We start from the raw sequence: 21,500 nt of genomic DNA, 5'->3' as shown, positions 1-21,500 counted from the left end.
GGGGGTATGTGTCACATGCAAATGCCTTAATACATATATATTAATACATATATATTAATACATATACACTAATACATATATATTAATACATATATATATATATATTAATACATGTATACTAATACATATATATTTATACATATATATATATTCATACATATATATTAATACATATACACTAATACATATATATTTATACAGATATATTAATACATATACACTAATACATATATAGTAATACATATATACTCATACATATATACTAATAGATATATATTAATACATATATATTAATACTATTAATATATATGTATTAATATATATGTATTAGTATATATGTATTAGTGTATATGTATTAATATATATGTATTAATAAATATTTGTTAGTATATATGTATTAATATATATGTATTAGTATATATGTATTGATAAATATTTATTAGTATATATATGTATTAATATATATGTATGAGTATATATGTATTAATATATATGTATTAGTGTATAGAGTCCAGATCTGAAGGTATTTTGTATGAGTTCAGTTTCTATTTCCGTCTCGTTAATCCGTTAAATTAAAGGATTAAACTCTTCTTTCCTCCCAAATATGAATCATATTCCCCAGGGACCACAGACAGGTCAGGCCTGACCTTTGACCTCCAGCACATGATTGCCTTCTTTAAGACGTGAACACAGGTTTTTAAAATGTTTTTACGTGATGCGTCTAAGATGATGTCACTCTGTAAACGAATCGTCCACAGCGTCACGTGACCGCGCAGCCTTAAAGGGACAGTGCGCCGGCGCGCTCGATTCTCCCACCTTTGAACTTGCCGCTCTCCAGCAGAGCGCCGGACTCCTCCAGCGAGAAGAACTCCTCGATGGACACGAAGTTGTAGTCCACACCTGAGATCTCCCCGTCCCGAGGCTGCCTGGTTGTACCTGTGGGGACGGGCACAGTGATGTAATCAGAGAGGGGCAGCGCAATACAGATGAGGTCTCACTCTGATGGTTTCTACTGAGACCGAAACATACACACACTCTGCGTGTGACCAACAACACAAGTGTAGTCCACTTTCTGGAATCATTAACAGACGCTTCACACAGAAACCTTGACCTTTGACCGTGTCTGTATGTGTGTTAGTGTACAGGTGTGTATGTGTGTACAGGTGTGTGTGTCTCTTACAGGGTACAGCTCTCAGGTACAGGTTCTCTCTGATGAGCTGCTGCAACTGACTGTCCACGGAGCCGGGAGTGAAACACTTACTGAGGTACAACCTGAGGTCCTTACAGAGGGACGCCCCTGAGGGACAGAGGGCACGATGTCATCGTGATGTCATTACAGAGGGACAGAGAACATGATGTCATAGTGATGTCATTACAGAGGGACAGAGGACATGATGTCATAGTGATGTCATTACAGAGGGACAGAGGGCACGATGTCAGAGTGATGTCATTACAGAGGGACAGAGAACATGATGTCATAGTGAAGTCATTACAGAGGGACAGAGGACATGATGTCATAGTGATGTCATTACAGAGGGACAGAGGACACGATGTCATAGTGATGTCATTACAGAGGGACAGAGGGCACAATGTCATTACAGAGGGACAGAGGGCACAATGTCATAGTGATGTCATTACAGAGGGACAGAGGGCACGATGTCAGAGTGATGTCATTACAGAGGACATGATGTCATAGTGATGTCATTACAGAGGGACAGAGGACATGATGTCATAGTGATGTCATTACAGAGGGACAGAGGACATGATGTCATAGTGATGTCATTACAGAGGGACAGAGAACATGATGTCATAGTGATGTCATTACAGAGGGCACGATGTCATAGTGATGTCATTACAGGGGGACAGAGGGCATGATGTCATAGTGATGTCATTACAGAGGGACAGAGGGCACGATGTCATAGTGATGTCATTACAGAGGACATGATGTCATAGTGATGTCATTACAGAGGGACAGAGGACATGATGTCATAGTGATGTCATTACAGAGGGACAGAGGACATGATGTCATAGTGATGTCATTACAGAGGGACAGAGGACATGATGTCATAGTGATGTCATTACAGAGGGCACGATGTCATAGTGATGTCATTACAGGGGGACAGAGGGCACGATGTCATAGTGATGTCATTACAGGGGGACAGAGAACATGATGTCATAGTGATGTCATTACAGAGGGCACGATGTCATAGTGATGTCATTACAGGGGGACAGAGGGCACGATGTCATAGTGATGTCATTACAGAGGGCACGATGTCATAGTGATGTCATTACAGGGGGACAGAGGGCACGATGTCATAGTGATGTCATTACAGAGGGACAGAGGGCACGATGTCATAGTGATGTCATTACAGAGGGACAGAGAACATGATGTCATAGTGATGTCATTACAGAGGGACAGAGGGCACAATGTCATAGTGATGTCATTACAGAGGACATGATGTCATAGTGATGTCATTACAGAGGGACAGAGGACATGATGTCATAGTGATGTCATTACAGAGGGCACGATGTCATTGTGATGTCATTACAGAGGACATGATGTCATAGTGATGTCATTACAGAGGGACAGAGGACATGATGTCATAGTGATGTCATTACAGAGGGCATGATGTCATACTGATGTCATTACAGGGGGCACGATGTCATAGTGATGTCATTACAGAGGGCATGATGTCATTACAGAGAGACGCCCCTGAGGGACAGAAGGCATGATGTCATAGTGATGTAATTACAGAGGACACGATGTCATAGTGATGTCATTTGAGAGGACATGATGTCATAGTGATGTCATTACAGGGGGCATGATGTCATAGTGATGTCATTACAGGGGGCATGATGTCATAGTGATGTCATTACAGAGGGACGCCCCTGAGGGACAGAAGGCATGATGTCATAGTGATGTAATTACAGAGGGCATGATGTCATAGTGATGTCATTTGAGAGGACATGATGTCATAGTGATGTCATCACAGAGGACATGATGATGATATGTTGAAAGTGCGTTCTCACCTGGTGAGACGGTCTTGATTCTGATTGGATGAGGACAGGAGTTGAGGACTCCTCTGACATCACCGAGGGTCATCCCCAACACGGGCGTCCCTCCGATCTCTAAAATGATATCCCCCACGGTGGCCCCGCCCCCGGGGGCCGCGGTCACAAATGGGAACTCGCCATAGTCCGCCCCACCCCCGATGGCGAGCCCCAGCTCACCGGAGCCGCCGCCCAGCGGGACGAAGCTCTCCTGCACCTGGAGGCAGACAAAGAGGACGCGAGGTCAGCTGACTGGCTGGAGGCGGAGCCTGAACTCCAGGTGTGAGAAGTTACCTTCGAGCGCCAGTGCAGCTTCTTCGCCGTCGCTTTAGACATGGCGGCCGAGCTGCGGACAGGAAGAAACAACGTTACGCTCAGTAGCACACCTGGTTTTACCTGCTGTCACGCTGACTGCTCCACTGGCTCCTCATCACACCTGTGAACACACCTGTGAACACACCTGTTCCTCGCTTCCTAGCAAGGACGCATCTTCACCTCCTTGATTCCTCACCCCTAAAGTGAACATTTATATTTCCCTCCTTGCGTCCACACCCCCTAACGAGGACGTGGTTTTAATTGGTCTCTGAGATGTTGAACGTTCTCTTCCTGTTGAGGATCCTCCATCGACTCTCAGGCTCACACGACAGATGGTGGCCACTGCAGGGAGCCACACACACACTCATTATGTACACACACATCATGTACACACACACTCATTATGTACACACACATCATGTACACACACACACACACACACTCATCATGTACACACACACTCATTATGTACACACACTCATTATGTACACACACACATTATGTACACACACACACTCATCATGTACACACACACTCATTATGTACACACACATCATGTACACACACACACACACACTCATCATGTACACACACTCATTATGTACACACACACACTCATCATGTACACACACACTCATCATGTACACACACACTCATCATGTACACACACACTCATTATGTACACACACACACTCATTATGTACACACACACATTATGTACACACACACACACTCATCATGTACACACACACTCATTATGTACACACACACACACTCATTATGTACACACACTCATGTACACACACTCATTATGTACACACACACACTCATCATGTACACACACACTCATCATATACACACACACACTCATCATGTACATACACACACTCATCATGTACACACACTCATTATGTACACACACACACTCATTATGTACACACACTCATTATGTACACACACACACACTCATCATGTACACACACACTCATTATGTACACACACACACTCATTATGTACACACATTCATGTACACACACACATTATGTACACACACACACTCATCATGTACACACACTCATTATGTACACACACACTCATCATGTACACACACACTCATCATATACACACACACACTCATCATGTACATACACACACTCATCATGTACACACACTCATTATGTACACACACACACTCATTATGTACACACACTCATTATGTACACACACACACACACACTCATCATGTACACACACTCATTATGTACACACACACACTCATTATGTACACACACACACTCATCATGTACACACACACACACTCATCATGTACACACACACACTCATCATGTACACACACACACTCATCATGTACACACACTCATTATGTACACACACACACACACAAGCCTCTCGATGCCGTGCGTTAAATATGGATGAGCATATGTGGAGGTGTGAGTCAGAGAAAAACAAACAAACAAACAAACGTCCCAAAGCAGCAATTCAAGTAAAGATGCTTCCTGTTAAAACAGAAAGTAAAGATGCTTCCTCTTAAAACAGGAAGTAAAGATGCTACCTCTTAAAACTGGAAGAAAAGATGCTTCCTCTTAAAACTGGAAGTAAAAATGCTTCCTCTTAAAACAGGAAGTAAAGATGCTACCTCTTAAAACAGGAAGTAAAGATGCTTCCTCTTAAAACAGGAAGTAAAGATGCTTCCTCTTAAAACAGGAAGTAAAGATGTGTCCTCTTAAAACAGGAAGTAAAGATGCTTCCTCTTAAAACAGAAAGTAAAGATGCTTCCTCTTAAAACAGAAAGTAAAGATGCTTCCTCTTAAAACAGGAAGTAAAGATGTGTCCTCTTAAAACAGGAAGTAAAGATGCTTCCTCTTAAAACAGAAAGTAAAGATGCTTCCTCTTAAAACAGGAAGTAAAGATGCTTCCTCTTAAAACAGAAAGTAAAGATGCTACCTCTTAAAACAGGAAGTAAAGATGCGTGCTCTTAAAACAGGAAGGAAATATGCTTCCTCTTACAACAGAAAGTAAAGATGCTTCCTCTTAAAACAGGAAGTAAAGATCTGTCCTCTTAAAACAGGAAGTAAAGATGTGTCCTCTTAAAACAGAAAGTAAAGATGCTTCCTCTTAAAACAGGAAGTAAAGATGCTTCCTCTTAAAACAGGAAGTAAAGATGCTTCATCTTAAAACAGGAAGTAAAGATGCTTCATCTTAAAACAGGAAGTAAAGATGCTGTCTCTTAAAACAGGAAGTAAAGATGTGTGTCTTAAAACAGGAAGTAAAGATGCTTGTCTTAAAACAGGAAGTAAAGTGCTTGTACCAAGTGTGTGTGTTGTAAGTGTGTGCGTTGTACCTGTGTGTGTGTGTGTGTTACGCGTACCTGTGTGTGTGTGTGTTACGTGTACCTGTGTGCAGTGGTGTATAAAGTACCCAAAAGTCATACTTGAGTAAAAGTAAAGATACTTGACTGGAAAATTACTCAAGTAAAAGTAAAAGTCACCTATGAGAATACTACTTGAGTAAAAGTATTAAAGTATCTGATTTTTTTTGTACTTAAGTATCAAAAGTAATTTTCTGATATTAAATGTACTTAAGTATTGAAAGTAAAAGTAAAAGTAAATGCTGTTAATAAAAAAAACAAAGGGTCAGCATTTTGAGAATTATGAAGTTTATTTGTTTGGGTGCTGTGGCCGCCATGAACAAGGAGTATGAGCTACTATGAACTTAGCAAAATATGAATACTATGAAATTACTAAAATATAAAAACACGATTAACACAGAAAAAAGCAGAACCAAAAGTAACAACCAAAATCATCACTTTAAAGTGAAAAATGTATTGTTCATCTTCAAAAGAAGTTGATTTTCAAAATGGACAGATGTCAGTCTCGCTCTTCTGGGGCTAAAGACGAGTCCTGCGATGCTGAAGAGCCGTTCACAGGCCCTGATGCAGGGAGAGTGTGTCTAGCTTCACAGGCCCTGATGCAGGTAGAGTGTGTCTAGCTTCACAGGTCCTGATGCAGGTAGAGTGTGTCTAGCTTCACAGACCCTGATGCAGGTAGAGTGTGTCTAGCTTCACAGGCCCTGATGGTGCAGGTAGAGTGTGTCTAGCTTCACAGGCCCTGATGCAGGTAGAGTGTGTCTAGCTTCACAGGCCCTGATGGTGCAGGTAGAGTGTGTCTAGCTTCACAGGCCCTGGTGCAGGTAGAGTGTGTCTAGCTTCACAGGCCCTGATGCAGGTAGAGTGTGTCTAGCTTCACAGGCCCTGATGCAGGTAGAGTGTGTCTAGCTTCACAGGCCCTGATGGTGCAGGTAGAGTGTGTCTAGCTTCACAGGCCCTGATGCAGGTAGAGTGTGTCTAGCTTCACAAGCCCTGATGCAGGTAGAGTGTGTCTAGCTTCACAGGCCCTGATGGTGCAGGTAGAGTGTGTCTAGCTTCACAGACCCTGATGCAGGTAGAGTGTGTCTAGCTTCACAGGCCCTGATGGTGCAGGTAGAGTGTGTCTAGCTTCACAGGCCCTGGTGCAGGTAGAGTGTGTCTAGCTTCACAGGCCCTGGTGCAGGTAGAGTGTGTCTAGCTTCACAGACCCTGGTGCAGGTAGAGTGTGTCTAGCTTCACAGGCCCTGATGCAGGTAGAGTGTGTCTAGCTTCACAGGCCCTGGTGCAGGTAGAGTGTGTCTAGCTTCACAGGCCTGGTGCAGGTAGAGTGTGTCTGGCTTCACAGGCCCTGATGCAGGTAGAGTGTGTCTAGCTTCACAGACCCTGGTGCAGGTAGAGTGTGTCTAGCTTCACAGGCCCTGGTGCAGGTAGAGTGTGTCTAGCTTCACAGGCCCTGATGCAGGTAGAGTGTGTCTAGCTTCACAGGCCCTGATGCAGGTAGAGTGTGTCTAGCTTCACAGGCCCTGGTGCAGGTAGAGTGTGTCTGGCTTCACAGGCCCTGATGCAGGTAGAGTGTGTCTAGCTTCACAGGCCCTGATGCAGGTAGAGTGTGTCTAGCTTCACAGGCCCTGATGCAGGTAGAGTGTGTAGCTTCACAGGCCCTGATGCAGGTAGAGTGTGTCTGGCTTCACAGGCCCTGATGCAGGTAGAGTGTGTCTAGCTTCACAGGCCCTGATGCAGGTAGAGTGTGTCTAGCTTCACAGGCCTGATGCAGGTAGAGTGTGTCTAGCTTCACAGGCCTGATGCAGCAGAGTGTGTCTAGCTTCACAGGCCCTGATGCAGGTAGAGTGTGTCTAGCTTCACAGGCCCTGATGCAGGTAGAGTGTGTCTAGCTTCACAGGCCCTGCAGGTAGAGTGTGTCTAGCTTCACAGGCCTGATGCAGGTAGAGTCAGCTTCACAGGCCTGATGCAGGTAGAGTGTGTCTAGCTTCACAGGCCCTGGTGCAGGTAGAGTGTGTCTAGCTTCACAGGCCCTGATGCAGGTAGAGTGTGTCTAGCTTCACAGGCCCTGATGCAGGTAGAGTGTGTCTAGCTTCACAGGCCCTGATGCAGGTAGAGTGTGTCTAGCTTCACAGGCCCTGATGCAGGTAGAGTGTGTCTAGCTTCACAGGCCCAGGTGCAGGTAGAGTGTGTCTAGCTTCACAGGCCCTGGTGCAGGTAGAGTGTGTCTAGCTTCACAGGCCCTGATGCAGGTAGAGTGTGTCTAGCTTCACAGGCCCTGATGCAGGTAGAGTGTGTCTAGCTTCACAGGCCCTGATGCAGGTAGAGTGTGTCCAGCTTCACAGGCCCAGGTGCAGGTAGAGTGTGTCTAGCTTCACAGGCCCTGGTGCAGGTAGAGTGTGTCTAGCTTCACAGGCCCTGATGCAGGTAGAGTGTGTCTAGCTTCACAGGCCCTGATGCAGGTAGAGTGTGTCCAGCTTCACAGGCCCAGGTGCAGGTAGAGTGTGTCTAGCTTCACAGGCCCTGGTGCAGGTAGAGTGTGTCTAGCTTCACAGGCCCTGATGCAGGTAGAGTGTGTCCAGCTTCACAGGCCCTGATGCAGGTAGAGTGTGTCTAGCTTCACAGGCCCTGATGCAGGTAGAGTGTGTCTAGCTTCACAGGCCCTGATGGTGCAGGTAGAGTGTGTCTAGCTTCACAGGCCCTGATGCAGGTAGAGTGTGTCTAGCTTCACAGGCCCTGGTGCAGGTAGAGTGTGTCTAGCTTCACAGGCCCTGATGCAGGTAGAGTGTGTCTAGCTTCACAGGCCCTGATGCAGGTAGAGTGTGTCTAGCTTCACAGGCCCTGATGCAGGTAGAGTGTGTCTAGCTTCACAGGCCCTGATGCAGGTAGAGTGTGTCTAGCTTCACAGGCCCTGATGCAGGTAGAGTGTGTCTAGCTTCACAGGCCTGATGCAGGTAGAGTGTCTAGCTTCACAGGCCCTGATGCAGGTAGAGTGTGTCCAGCTTCACAGGCCCTGATGCAGGTAGAGTGTGTCTAGCTTCACAGGCCCTGATGCAGGTAGAGTGTGTCTAGCTTCACAGGCCCTGATGGTGCAGGTAGAGTGTGTCTAGCTTCACAGACCCTGATGGTGCAGGTAGAGTGTGTCTAGCTTCACAGACCCTGGTGCAGGTAGAGTGTGTCTAGCTTCACAGGCCCTGGTGCAGGTAGAGTGTGTCCAGCTTCACAGGCCCTGATGCAGGTAGAGTGTGTCTAGCTTCACAGGCCCTGGTGCAGGTAGAGTGTGTCTAGCTTCACAGGCCCTGATGGTGCAGGTAGAGTGTGTCTAGCTTCACAGACCCTGATGGTGCAGGTAGAGTGTGTCTAGCTTCACAGACCCTGGTGCAGGTAGAGTGTGTCTAGCTTCACAGGCCCTGGTGCAGGTAGAGTGTGTCTAGCTTCACAGGCCCTGATGCAGGTAGAGTGTGTCTAGCTTCACAGGCCCTGATGCAGATAGAGTGTGTCTAGCTTCACAGGCCCTGATGCAGGTAGAGTGTGTCTAGCTTCACAGGCCCTGATGCAGATAGAGTGTGTCTAGCTTCACAGGCCCTGGTGCAGGTAGAGTGTGTCTAGCTTCACAGGCCCTGATGCAGGTAGAGTGTGTCCAGCTTCACAGGCCCTGATGCAGGTAGAGTGTGTCCAGCTTCACAGGCCCTGATGCAGGTAGAGTGTGTCTAGCTTCACAGGCCCAGGTGCAGGTAGAGTGTGTCTAGCTTCACAGGCCCTGGTGCAGGTAGAGTGTGTCTAGCTTCACAGGCCCAGGTGCAGGTAGAGTGTGTCTAGCTTCACAGGCCCTGATGCAGGTAGAGTGTGTCCAGCTTCACAGGCCCTGATGCAGGTAGAGTGTGTCTAGCTTCACAGGCCCTGGTGCAGGTAGAGTGTGTCTAGCTTCACAGGCCCTGATGCAGGTAGAGTGTGTCTAGCTTCACAGGCCCTGATGCAGGTAGAGTGTGTCTAGCTTCACAGGCCCTGGTGCAGGTAGAGTGTGTCTAGCTTCACAGGCCCTGATGCAGGTAGAGTGTGTCTAGCTTCACAGGCCTGATGCAGGTAGAGTGTGTCTAGCTTCACAGGCCCTGATGCAGGTAGAGTGTGTCTAGCTTCACAGGCCCTGATGCAGGTAGAGTGTGTCTAGCTTCACAGGCCCTGGTGCAGGTAGAGTGTGTCTAGCTTCACAGGCCCTGATGCAGGTAGAGTGTGTCTAGCTTCACAGACCCTGATGCAGGTAGAGTGTGTCTAGCTTCACAGACAGCCTGAACACAGTTGGGAAGCATTTCATCAAGTCAACGTGATCCACGTCTCCATCCAGCTGTTTGCTGCTGTCATGCGCTTGAGATGACGAAGAAGAAGTCCTCTTCATCAGATGAACTGGACCTGGTGGCATCACCTAGCTGCAGGGAGGGTTCTTCCATGTGCTGCTTGATGTAGTCCATTCCTGAAATAAAGTGAGAGTATTACAGACATGATAGAATTAATAACACTTCCTAACATGTCATGACCCCAACCAACAGTTTTGTACGAAATAGTTTGTTTTAATTTGAGGTTTATACATTTAGTTTCATGCACTGTCCATGCATCCAGAGTTGATTTGTGAATATGTACTTGTATCTCTGTAGTTAAACACAACAACAGTCCCAAATCAATATCGTCGCCATTACTGGACCGTCACTCTTATAATATTAATACAAATAATGATAATAATAATAATGCTGTAATGATTAGCATTATATTATAGCTAAGACGACTCAAATCAACAAATTCTCACACAACTGTCAACACTTCTTCAGCTCATTAACTCGCTAGAGATCCGTCTACTCCACTCACGCTAATCGTCTCATTTAATTGACGATAGCGAGTGAACGTTAGCCTAACATACAACATGCGGAGGACAATCAGACACCTGCCTCACCTCTCCTGCCAAAGATATAACGTACTACAATCCTGAGGGCAACACTGCTAGATATCTTAACAGGTTTATGATGATTATCAAAACTAAACATTAACGTTGCGGCTCATGGGATTAATCTTAATTTACCTCAATGTGTTTCCTGAGGTTGGTGAGTTGTTGAAGGCCAATATCTCCGTAGCTTTCGGTCGGCATGAGAGGCACTTCATCCGGCAGGAAGAAACTTTCACTCCGACAAAAGAAAAGAGTTCGCCCAAATATGGCCACGGACGTTGATCTTGGTCCCCGTGGTTGTTGGAGTAGCTTCCATTGCTGCTCCACATGAAATGAGTCGTATCTGTAGCCGCTCGCTCGCATCCTGGGCATCACTGGGAAGAGAAAACACGCGGCAAGGACCACTGATCCCCAACCTGGTGCTCGTGCTGCGTTCAGGTGCGCTGCGATGTGTTCCACAACAGTCCCCGATGTTCGTCTCATGATTATTTTTTTCCGTAGTAACGATACTGTTTCAGGGGAAATGTATCGGAGTAAAAGTACAAGTTTTCATTGCAAAATGTAGTGAAGTAAAAGTAAACAGAAATATAAGTAGTAAAATAAAGTACAGATACCCAAAAAAACTACTTAAGTAAAGTAACGAAGTACTTCTACTTCGTTACTTTACACCACTGGTGTTACGTGTACCTGTGTGTGTGTTACGTGTACCTGTGTGTGTGTTATGATTTGGAGTGTTTCCTCTTTTGTTTTGAAGTCCCTATCTCGTTTCCTGTTTCCCTGCGCTTCCTTCCCTGTGCTTGTTCTGTTTCGTTCCTGATTGTCCCCAGCCACGCCCTGATCGTTTCCACCTGTGTCTCCACCTGTGTCTCGTTTCCCCTGTGTATTTAGCTTGTGTCTTTCTGCTTGTTCTTTGTCTCTTCGTTTTTGTTCCTGTCCGGTTCGTGTTTTGGTTCCTGCTAGATCGTTTATAATAAATCCTGTGTTTTCTTGAGAACTCTGCCTGCTGCGTTTGGGTCCAAACCTGCACCTACACAACAGTGTGTGTGTGTGTGTGTTACGCGTACCTGTGTTGTTGTGTGTTCAGCCCTCATGTCTCAGTGTTTCTGCTGGTTTCCGTCTCTTCGTGTTTCCCTCCCCCCTCTCTCTGATTGGTCGGGTCAGAGTCCACTGTGTGATGTCACCAGTGTGTTTGAGGAGTGTGTGCACTCTGTGTGAAGGAATGTGTGTCTATAGAATCTGAGTCAGTCCCATGCAAACAGAAACCACTACGGCTGACTGTGATTGGCTGTTAAACTGATGACATCACGGGAGACTTGAGAGGCGGGAGGTCAACCACACACCTCCACAATCACTCTCCAGTTTTAAAGGGACACCTACAGTCGAAGAAAAAGCTCAGTGAATGGCCGACGTTCACTTCAATACAATCAGCCTCTAGTGGCCATTAGAGGAACTGACCTGATTGGTTCAGGCCGCAGCGTCTCCACACATGAACCGCTGACTTCAGGTCAGTCCTCCAATCAGAGCTGGGAGGGGCCAAAACACAATACTAATCTTCAAGGCCCCAGTCAATAGAGGTGGAGGTGGAGCCAAGTGAGTATGTGGAGGCGGAGCCAAGTGAGTCTGTGGAGGCGGAGTCAAGTGAGTCTGGTGGAGGACCTGCATCCTTGTGTTGGGACATGAACCCAGAGGACTGAGACATGAACCCAGAAGACTGAGAATCCAGAGGACTGAGACCTGAACCCAGAGGACTGAGACCTGAACCCAGAGGACTGAGACCTGAATCCAGAGGACTGAGACCTGAATCCAGAGGACTGAGACCTGAACCCAGAGGACTGAGACCTGAACCCAGAAGACTGAGACCTGAACCCAGAAGACTGAGACCTGAACCCAGAGGACTGAGACCTGAACCCAGAGGACTGAGACCTGAACCCAGAAGACTGAGACCTGAACCCAGAGGACTGAGACCTGAACCCAGAGGACTGAGACCTGAACCCAGAAGACTGAGACCTGAACCCAGAGGACTGAGACCTGAACCCAGAAGACATAGACCTGAACCCAGAGGACTGAGACCTGAACCCAGAAGACTGAGACCTGAACCCAGAGGACTGAGACCTGAACCCAGAGGACTGAGACCTGAACCCAGAAGACATAGACCTGAACCCAGAGGACTGAGACCTGAACCCAGAGGACTGAGACCTGAACCCAGAGGACTGAGACCTGAACCCAGAAGACATAGACCTGAACCCAGAGGACTGAGACCTGAACCCAGAGGACTGAGACGTGAATGCAGCGGAGCGTTAAGGTCTCCGGACCTGCAGGTCTGAGATCAGATCTGGTTCTCTGGAAGTGGACCCTGTTCTTTCTACACGTCCTCAAACATTCTATCGTCTTCTGAAGTTTCAACATCCAACCAGACAGTTAGTGATGATGTCATCAATGATGTCATGAGATTTAAACTGTGTACTCCTCCTCCTCATCAACATCTCCTCTCACGTTAGTCAAACACACATTCAGTGTGAAGTTCGAACACTCGATCCAGGTGCATTGTGGGAACTGTAGGGTTGAGTGTTTGTGGACAAGAAGCAGGATCAGATAGTTCACCTCCTCAGTGACTCCTCGACTCCTCTCCTCTCAGGACTACAGTATGTTATACACGTCTATAACACCTCTATAAACACTGTAATAACAATGTGTTATAACACATCACATGTCCTCCTCTCCTCTGTGAACCAGCACCTCCTCCTCTCCTGATATACAGCACCTCCTCCTCTCTCCTGATATACAGCACCTCCTCCTCTCCTCCGTGAAACAGCACCTCCTCCTCTCTCCTGATATACAGCACCTCCTCCTCTCCTCCGTGAACCAGCACCTCCTCCTCTCTCCTGATAAACAGCACCTCCTTCTGTCCAGCAGCACTCATCTCTACTCCTCACTGCTTCACCTCCTCGTGAACAACCTGCTCCTCAGGAGGAGGAGGAGGTACATGCACCTCCTCGTCCTCCATTGTGAACCTCCTGCTGCCGGCCAGACCAGACAAAGAGCGGCTCCTATAGCGCAGATCAGCATGTAAACACACGCACGCACACACACACGCACGGTGTCACCTGCGCGCTCTCACACTGATCCCAGAGCAGCGTTGTGTTCACACGGTGATGGAGGAGACGCTGTGGTGATGGAGGAGACGCTGTGGGGATGGAGGAGGCGCTGTGGTGATGGAGGAGGCGCTGTGGTGATGGAGGAGGAGCGCGGCGGCGCGCTGCCCTGCGGCGGGAGGCGCGCTGCCTTGCTCGGCTGTGAATGTGCTGACAGCCGTTTGTATCTGCAGGAGCGCTCCGTGTTTCTCGGTCACGCGCCCGGTGCCTCGTGCACACAAACGAGGAAAACCAACAGGGACCCAAAACCGGGACCCGGTGCTCCGTTACCGTCATTGTTCCGCCGTCGTCCTCCGGTTCTCCCGCGCGGCGCGACTCCTCTCCGGGATGTAGAGTATCGATCGCTCCCTCGGTGCTGCTGCGTGCGCGCGTGCGACGACGAGGGGAGCGCGTGCACGCGTGACAGTGTGTGATGTCCACTGCAGGAAAAATTGCAAAGTGCTAAAAGGTTGAAGATCACGCACACGAACACGCGCACACTACGCGTCTGTCTGTACGGCGCGTGCGTGCGTGTGATGCCCGCAGGTAGCTTAATGGAGCTTTACTACACAGAGGAAGCGGGTGTCTCTCTCTCTCTCTCACACACACACACACTCTCTCTCTCTCATAGGCAATAAGGAAGAGAGAGTGATGATAAAGGAAGTGTGTGCATGAGTTTGTGTGTGTGTGTGTGTGTGTGTGGAGGGGGGCGGGGCCCAGGAAGGAAAAAGGAAGAAAAGACGAAAGAAGTGATTGAGAGCTCCTCCTTCAGAGGGAGGAGTCTGTGTGATGAGGGTATTCAGGGTAAAAGGCTGACATCAGCGTGTGTGTGCGTGTGTATGTGTGTGTGTGTGTGTGTGTGTGTGTGTGTGTGTGTGTGCGTGGGTGTGTGTGTGTGTGTGTGTGTGTGTGCGTGTGTCAACAGCAGCATATAGACAGACTGTTGTTGTTTCATGTTTGCTCATCATCTCTTCCTCCCTGGTGTTTGTGTGGATCAGTGAATGAACAGGTATTTACAATATATTCAGTATATATTAAATATGATATACAGTATATATATATATATATATATATATATATATAATATTATATATTAGTATAGGTTTAAATAACTAAACTACTCAGTTAGGTCTCTTCTCTCCTCCTCTCTCTTATCCTCCTCTTTCTCCTCCTCTCTCCTCCAGCAGGAGGGAGCAGAGCTCTGTTGACAGTCTGAATGATGACATCATCCAGAGAGGATTATGGGAGATTCATGAACAAATATGCAGACACAGACAGAAAGATTATGTTTTTTAAAGGAAAATTCTGCCAAAATATTATTTTCAAATTCTGTTTTACCGATTTTTATTAACAAAACAGTTATAACCTATATGCAAGTATATTCTATATCTATATAATATATATATACAGGACTGTCTCAGAAAATTAGAATATTGTGATGAAGTTCTTTATTTTCTGTAATGCAATTAAAAAAACAAAAATGTCATGCATTCTGGATTCATTACAAATCAACTGAAATATTGCAAGCCTTTTATTCTTTTAATATTGCTGATTATGGCTTACAGCTTAAGAAAACTCAAATATCCTATCTCTAAATATTAGAATATCATGAAAAAGTATACTAGTAGGGTATTAAACAAATCACTTGAATTGTCTAATTAACTCGAAACACCTGCAAGGGTTTCCTGAGCCTTGACAAACACTCAGCTGTTATAAATCTTTTTTGTTACTTGGTCTGAGGAAATATTAAAATTTTATGAGATAGGATTTTAGAGTTTTCTTAAGCTGTAAGCCATAATCAGCAATATAAAAATAAAAAAAGGCTTGCAATATTTCAGTTGATTTGTAATGAATCCAGAATGCATGACATTTTTGTTTTTTTAAATGCATTACAGAAAATAAAGAACTTTATCAAAATATTCTAATTTTCTGAGACAGTCCTGTATATTGTATGTATATATTTGTATATATATGTATATATATCATATATGTATGTATATATGTATATTTTATGTCTATATACATACATATATATATGTATACTCTATATATATATAATATAATATATACATCTTTGTATATATACACATTTATATATTATATTTATATATAATACTGTAGTGGCCATTTGTCCAAATAAATCAAATAAAACTATAAATCTAATTGCCACTGACGCACCGGGTTTTTTCTTTGAGTTGACGCAGCCAAAAGAAAGTAATGCCCATTTCCATGTGTCATTATTATAATAATTTATTTACGAAACAAACAAAAAGAACAAACTAAATGTTGACACTGTCTTTCGTGTGCTGGTAAAAAAAACATCGGCCACCCCGGTGCATTCTGGTCCTGAAGCTACGCACACCTACGTATAACCACAGTGCCCAGTGTTCCCCAATCAGTGAACCAATCCTAGGACTAAATATATTTAAACAACAATCACAATGAACTAAACTAAAACTATGATAAGAAAAGAGCTCTTCCAACATATAAAAATATATAACCTAAATAGGAAAAAAATAATCAATATTACTTTACAATAAAACTAAATACAAATGTAAAAATAAATTGCTCCAACAAATATATATGTATTATATACATGTATATATTATATAGGGATCAAATATACATATTAATAATAAATAGTTGCTGTTTGTGAAATGTATGACATCATTGTTGATATATTATATATTATACAGGACTGTCTCAGAAAATTAGAATATTGTGATGAAGTTCTTTATTTTCTGTAATGCAATTAAAAAAACAAAAATGTCATGCATTCTGGATTCATTACAAATCAACTGAAATATTGCAAGCCTTTTATTCTTTTAATATTGCTGATTATGGCTTACAGCTTAAGAAAACTCTAAAATCCTATCTCATAAAATTTTAATATTTCCTCAGACCAAGTAAAAAAAAAGATTTATAACAGCTGAGTGTTTGTCAAGGCTCAGGAAACCCTTGCAGGTGTTTCGAGTTAATTAGACAATTCAAGTGATTTGTTTAATACCCTACTAGTATACTTTTTCATGATATTCTAATATTTAGAGATAGGATATTTGAGTTTTCTTAAGCTGTAAACCATAATCAGCAATAAATCAGAATAAAAGGCTTGCAATATTTCAGTTGATTTGTAATGAATCCAGAATGCATGACATTTTTGTTTTTTTAATTGCATTACAGAAAATAAAGAACTTCATCACAATATTCTAATTTTCTGAGACAGTCCTGTATATGTGAATAGTAATTTCAATATTCTTCAATCAATCTGTAAGTTAAATATGTAACAATGGATCATATTTTATAAACGTTTTATATCATAAATGTCATCAGTAAAATGTAGAAATAGACGGAACGAAGACTTCAGTAAAACCAAAGTTCCTCAAAATATTACTCAAATAATGATACTTTGAACTGCTGGCTTTCTCTTATAATTATTTATGTGTTGATTTATTTATCTTTTATTTAAAATGTTATAATTATCATGCTAACAACAACAATAAAACATTTTAAAATCTATATCCATATATATTATAAGAATATTTTATTTCGCATTTTATTTTGTATTGTATTTTGACAGAAACAACAAACTGTGGTGACCCACATACAGGGGTGAGAGACATTCACCTAAGAGCTACTGTGCCTTTAAGAGTGGCGGGTTATTTAGTCTAGGGCTTCCGTTTCCGGAAGGAGGTTGTTGTTGTCACGCTGCTATCTTGATGCACAAGTATTGTACATGTTATGTGGAGTTGGAGTAAACTACCTCGACTGCAACTACGTCTACTGCCTCGCTGTTTCCTAACTCTACACTGGTGACCCGTGAGTGAATACGACATGTCCGACAACGAAAACGACGTCGCCGTGGTTAACGTTCCCGCCGCACCGCCCGCACCGAACGCCGGGGCTAACGACATGGCTAACGTCTACGCCGCTACCGTCAAGTTGCCAGACTTTTGGCAGCATAACCCACGGCCGTGGTTTCAGCACATAGAAGCCCAATTCCAGCTCAGAGGAATAAAGCAGGATGTCACGAAGTACTTCCACGTTGTGGCGCTTTGGATGCTTCGACGACAGCACGGCGATGATGCTGCTGGAAGCTCCACCGGCTGCCGGCAAGTACGAAGCACTAAAGACATTCCTTCTGAAACTTTTCGAACTGTCTGAACTGGAGAAGGCGGACCGCCTGCTCTCCCTCAACGGCCTCGGCGACAGCAGGCCGTCGGAGATGATGGAAAAAATGCTAGCCGTGCTAGGATCGGCTGATCCCTCTTTCCTTTTTACGCACATTTTCCTGAGGCAGCTCCCAGTGCCTGTACGCACGGCACTGGCCAGTTCCCCCCTCGCCTCGTCCAAGGACTATCGCGCTCTGGCTGCTGAAGCAGACAGGGTTTTCCTGGCCAACCGGCAGCAGTTTGTCCATGCCCTGCTGCCCCACCAGGGCACCCCGCCCCCGCCCATGGAGGACTATACAGACACTGCGGCCGCCAACCCGACGACGGGCTCTGTTACTACCATGCCAGGTTTGGGGCCAAGGCCAAGCAGTGCCGTAAGCCATGCAGTTTCAAACCACAGGGAAACGCCAGGGCCGGCGCTCGTTAGCGGCTATGGGCGCCGGCCGTGACTGCAAGCTGTTATTCATCGCTGACTCCTTGTCTGGCCGGCGGCTGCTGGTCGACTCGGGCGCACAACGCAGCATCCTGCCAGCTCAACCCGTGGACACCATGGCCGGTGGACACGGCCCCAAATGGACGCTGCTAATGGCACGCCCATACGTACCTACGGCACCAGGCAAGTGGAGGTGTGTTTTGGCGGGCGCCGTTTCGGCTGGGACTTTGTTGTGGCTGCGGTATCCACGCCTCTCCTGGGCGCAGATTTCCTCTGTGCTTTCAGCCTGCTGGTGGGCGTAAGAACTGCCGCCTGATTGATGCCCTTTCTTTTGCCTCGTACCCTGTATGCTGGGGGCTGGGCGCTCTGCCTGTCAAACACGCTGGCCACGGGGACCCGTATCAGCGCCTACTCGCCCAGTTCCCCACCTCACCACACCCACGTTCTCGTCTACAGTGGCTAAGCATGGCGTGGAGCACCATATCACCACCGTGGGTTCCCCTGTTCGCCCGGGCCCGCCGCCTTGACTCAGCCAAGCTTGCGATCGCCAGGGGAGTTCTCGACCATGGAGCGCCTCGGCATTGTGCGCCGATCAAACAGTCCATGGGCGTCCCCCTACACATGGTTACTAAGGCCGACGGGGTTGGCGCCCGTCGGCGATTTCCGTCGCCTTAACAATGCCACCGCTGCTGACCGGTACCCGTCCGCACATACAGGACTTCTCTGCCCACCTGGCAGGGCGTCGTCTTCTCCAAGGTGGACCTGGTGCGGGATACCACCAGGTGCCAGTCCACCCACAGGATGTCCCAAAGACGGCCGTCATCACGCCCTTTGGACTTTTTGAGTTTTTACGTATGCCGTTTGGCCTCAAAGGGGCGCAGACGTTTCCGCGCCTGATGGACTCCGTTCTTCGAGACATGCCTTTTTTGTTTGTTTATTTAGACGACATTCTAGTGGCCAGTGCATCCATGGAGGATCACATGACTCACCTCCAGCAGCTGTTCGAGCGCCTCGGTGGACATGGCCTCATCGTCAACCCAGCTAAGTGCCAGTTTGGCCTGTCGTCCATCACCTTCCTCGGCCACCACGTCACTCCGCTGGGAGCCGTCCCCCTTCCCGCCAGGGTGGAGGCCGTCGCAGGTTTCCCTCGCCCCCGCACCGTACAGTCTCTACAGGAGTTTCTGGGCATGGTGAACTTTTACAACCGTTTCCTTCCCCATGCTGCCCACCTCATGCGCCCTATGTACGAGGCCCTGCGGGGAAAGCTGCCCAAGGATGGGTTGGACTGGTCCTCGGAGATGGACATAGCCTTCACTGTGGCCAAGGCCGCGCTGGCCAATGCTGCTCTGCTGGCGCACCCATCTCCCGCTGCCCCCATCGCCCTCACCACGGACGCCTCTGACTACGCGGTGGGGGCGGTGTGCGAGCAGTGGGTGGGGGGTGCCTGGCAGCCGCTGGCGTTCTTCAGCAAACAGCTCCGTGAAACGAGCGCAAATACAGCACCTTTGACAGGGAACTGCTGGGACTTTTCCTTGCCACCAGACACTTTAGGTTCTTGTTGGAGGGCAGGCGTTTCACTGCGTTCGTGGATCACAAGCCGCTGACGTTCTCCATGGCCAAGACCGCGGAACCGTGGTCGGGGCGTCAGCAGCGTCAGCTCTCGGCGATTTCCGAGTTCACCACGGACATCCAGCACGTGTCGGGCAAGGACAACTTGGTCGCCGACTGCCTCTCTCGGGTGGTCGTCGGGTCCGTCCACTCGGGGCTCGACTACGCCGCTATGGCGGCGGACCAAGCCACGGACTCAGACATTCAAGCCTTCCGGTCGGCTCCTACGGCACTACGGCTGGAGGACGTGGTGTTCGACACAGCCGACGCCACCCTCCTCTGCGACACCTCTACCGGTCAACCGCGCCCGCTGGTGCCTGCTGCCTGGCGGCGGCGGGTTTTCAACACCATCCACGGCCTTTCCCACCCTGGTGTGAAGGCCTCGACTAAGCTGGTGGGCATCAGGTTTGTTTGGCCTGGTCTCCAGAAGGACGTTAGAGCCTGGGCTGGCTCTTGCGTTGCGTGCCAGCGCGCTAAGGTGCACCGCCATACAAAGGCCCCTTTGGCACCGTTTGTGGTGCCAGAGAGGCGCTTCGACCACGTAAATGTGGACCTGGTGGGCCCCCTGCCCCCCTCCCGCGGATATACTTACCTTCTCACCATGGTGGACAGGACCACCAGGTGGCGGAAGCTGTCCCCCTGTCCTCCACTACAGCAGCGGAGGTCGCCCGGGCATTCATCGGGTGCTGGGTGGCCCGCTTTGGCACGCCGGGTGACATCACGGCGACCGGGGCCCCAGTTCACCTCGGAGCTCTGGACTACAGTTGCTGAGCACCTGGGGGTGAAGATTCACCGTACTACGGCGTACAATCCGCAGGCTAATGGACTTTGTGAGAGGTTCCATCGTGACATGAAGGCCGCTCTGCGTGCCGGCCTTACGGGCGCCGACTGGATTGACCGCCTCCCGTGGGTCATGCTCGGTCTCCGCTCTGCCCCCAAGGAAGACCTCCAGGCCTCGTCCGCCGAGCTGGTATCGGCCAGCCCCTGCGGGTCCCGGGAGTTTCTGCGGACGCGACTGCTCCTGGTCCGCCTCCTCTCACCGGACTGTGTCCCGGGCGTCGCCGATGCCTCGTTCCGGTCCCGACGACTCGCCACTGCCTCCCCCAGTCCTATGTCCCCAGGGACCTGCCAGCGGCGAGGTATGTCTTCATTCGACATGACAGCCATCGGTCTCTGCTGCAGCCCCCCTACGACGGCCCCTTCCGTGTCCTGGAAGCGGGCGCTAAGAACTTTGTTGTGGACATGGGGGGCAGGCCAGAGAGAGTCGCTATCGACCGTCTCAAGCCTGCTCATTTAGACATTGATGAGCCCGTCCAGTTGGCCCTGCCCCCACGCCGGGGGCGCCCCCCTGTTTCAGCCCCGCCCCCTGCCCCGACCTCTGTCCCGGCCCCGGCCCCACTTGAGTTCCCTGCTGCGAAGCGCAGCCGTTTCGGCCGTTTGGTCCGCCCCCCGCCACGTTGACTTTGCCTTTTTG

At 47.6% G+C, this 21,500-nt stretch overlaps 2 protein-coding genes across 7 annotated transcripts in view; one reads left to right on the top strand and one right to left on the bottom strand.

Annotated features, from left to right (window-relative positions):
• The window catches only part of LOC130199019 (membrane-associated guanylate kinase, WW and PDZ domain-containing protein 3-like), a 42,592-nt gene extending 21,948 nt beyond the window's left edge, over positions 1-20,644 (bottom strand). For 4 of the 6 annotated variants that reach the window (XM_056422174.1, XM_056422176.1, XM_056422175.1 and 1 more), the window contains exons 1-5: positions 20,619-20,644; positions 3,346-3,397; positions 3,031-3,268; positions 1,181-1,297; positions 817-936 (exon numbers count right to left, since the gene is read on the bottom strand). In XM_056422174.1, coding sequence (XP_056278149.1) covers positions 817-936; positions 1,181-1,297; positions 3,031-3,268; positions 3,346-3,397; positions 20,619-20,629 — 538 coding nt within the window. In that variant the 5' untranslated portion in view covers positions 20,630-20,644. Of the gene's footprint in view, positions 1-816; positions 937-1,180; positions 1,298-3,030; positions 3,269-3,345; positions 3,398-11,749; positions 11,795-14,107; positions 14,379-20,618 lie in introns of those variants that run through there. The other 2 variants (XM_056422178.1, XM_056422177.1) reach the window with 2 other exon arrangements.
• A 232-nt stretch (positions 20,645-20,876) lies between these two features.
• Positions 20,877-21,500, top strand: part of cacna1fb (calcium channel, voltage-dependent, L type, alpha 1F subunit) — a 55,946-nt gene continuing 55,322 nt past the window's right edge. Inside the window, 1 exon segment of the mRNA XM_056422011.1 lies at positions 20,877-21,165. Coding sequence (XP_056277986.1) covers positions 20,877-21,165 — 289 coding nt within the window.

This window comes from Pseudoliparis swirei, chromosome 9, assembly GCF_029220125.1.
Source record: "Pseudoliparis swirei isolate HS2019 ecotype Mariana Trench chromosome 9, NWPU_hadal_v1, whole genome shotgun sequence".
In the NCBI taxonomy this organism is placed as follows: Eukaryota; Metazoa; Chordata; class Actinopteri; order Perciformes; family Liparidae; genus Pseudoliparis; species Pseudoliparis swirei.
The sequence above is the reverse complement of the archived record's forward strand: the minus strand, read 5'-3'. Positions and strand labels throughout refer to the sequence as shown.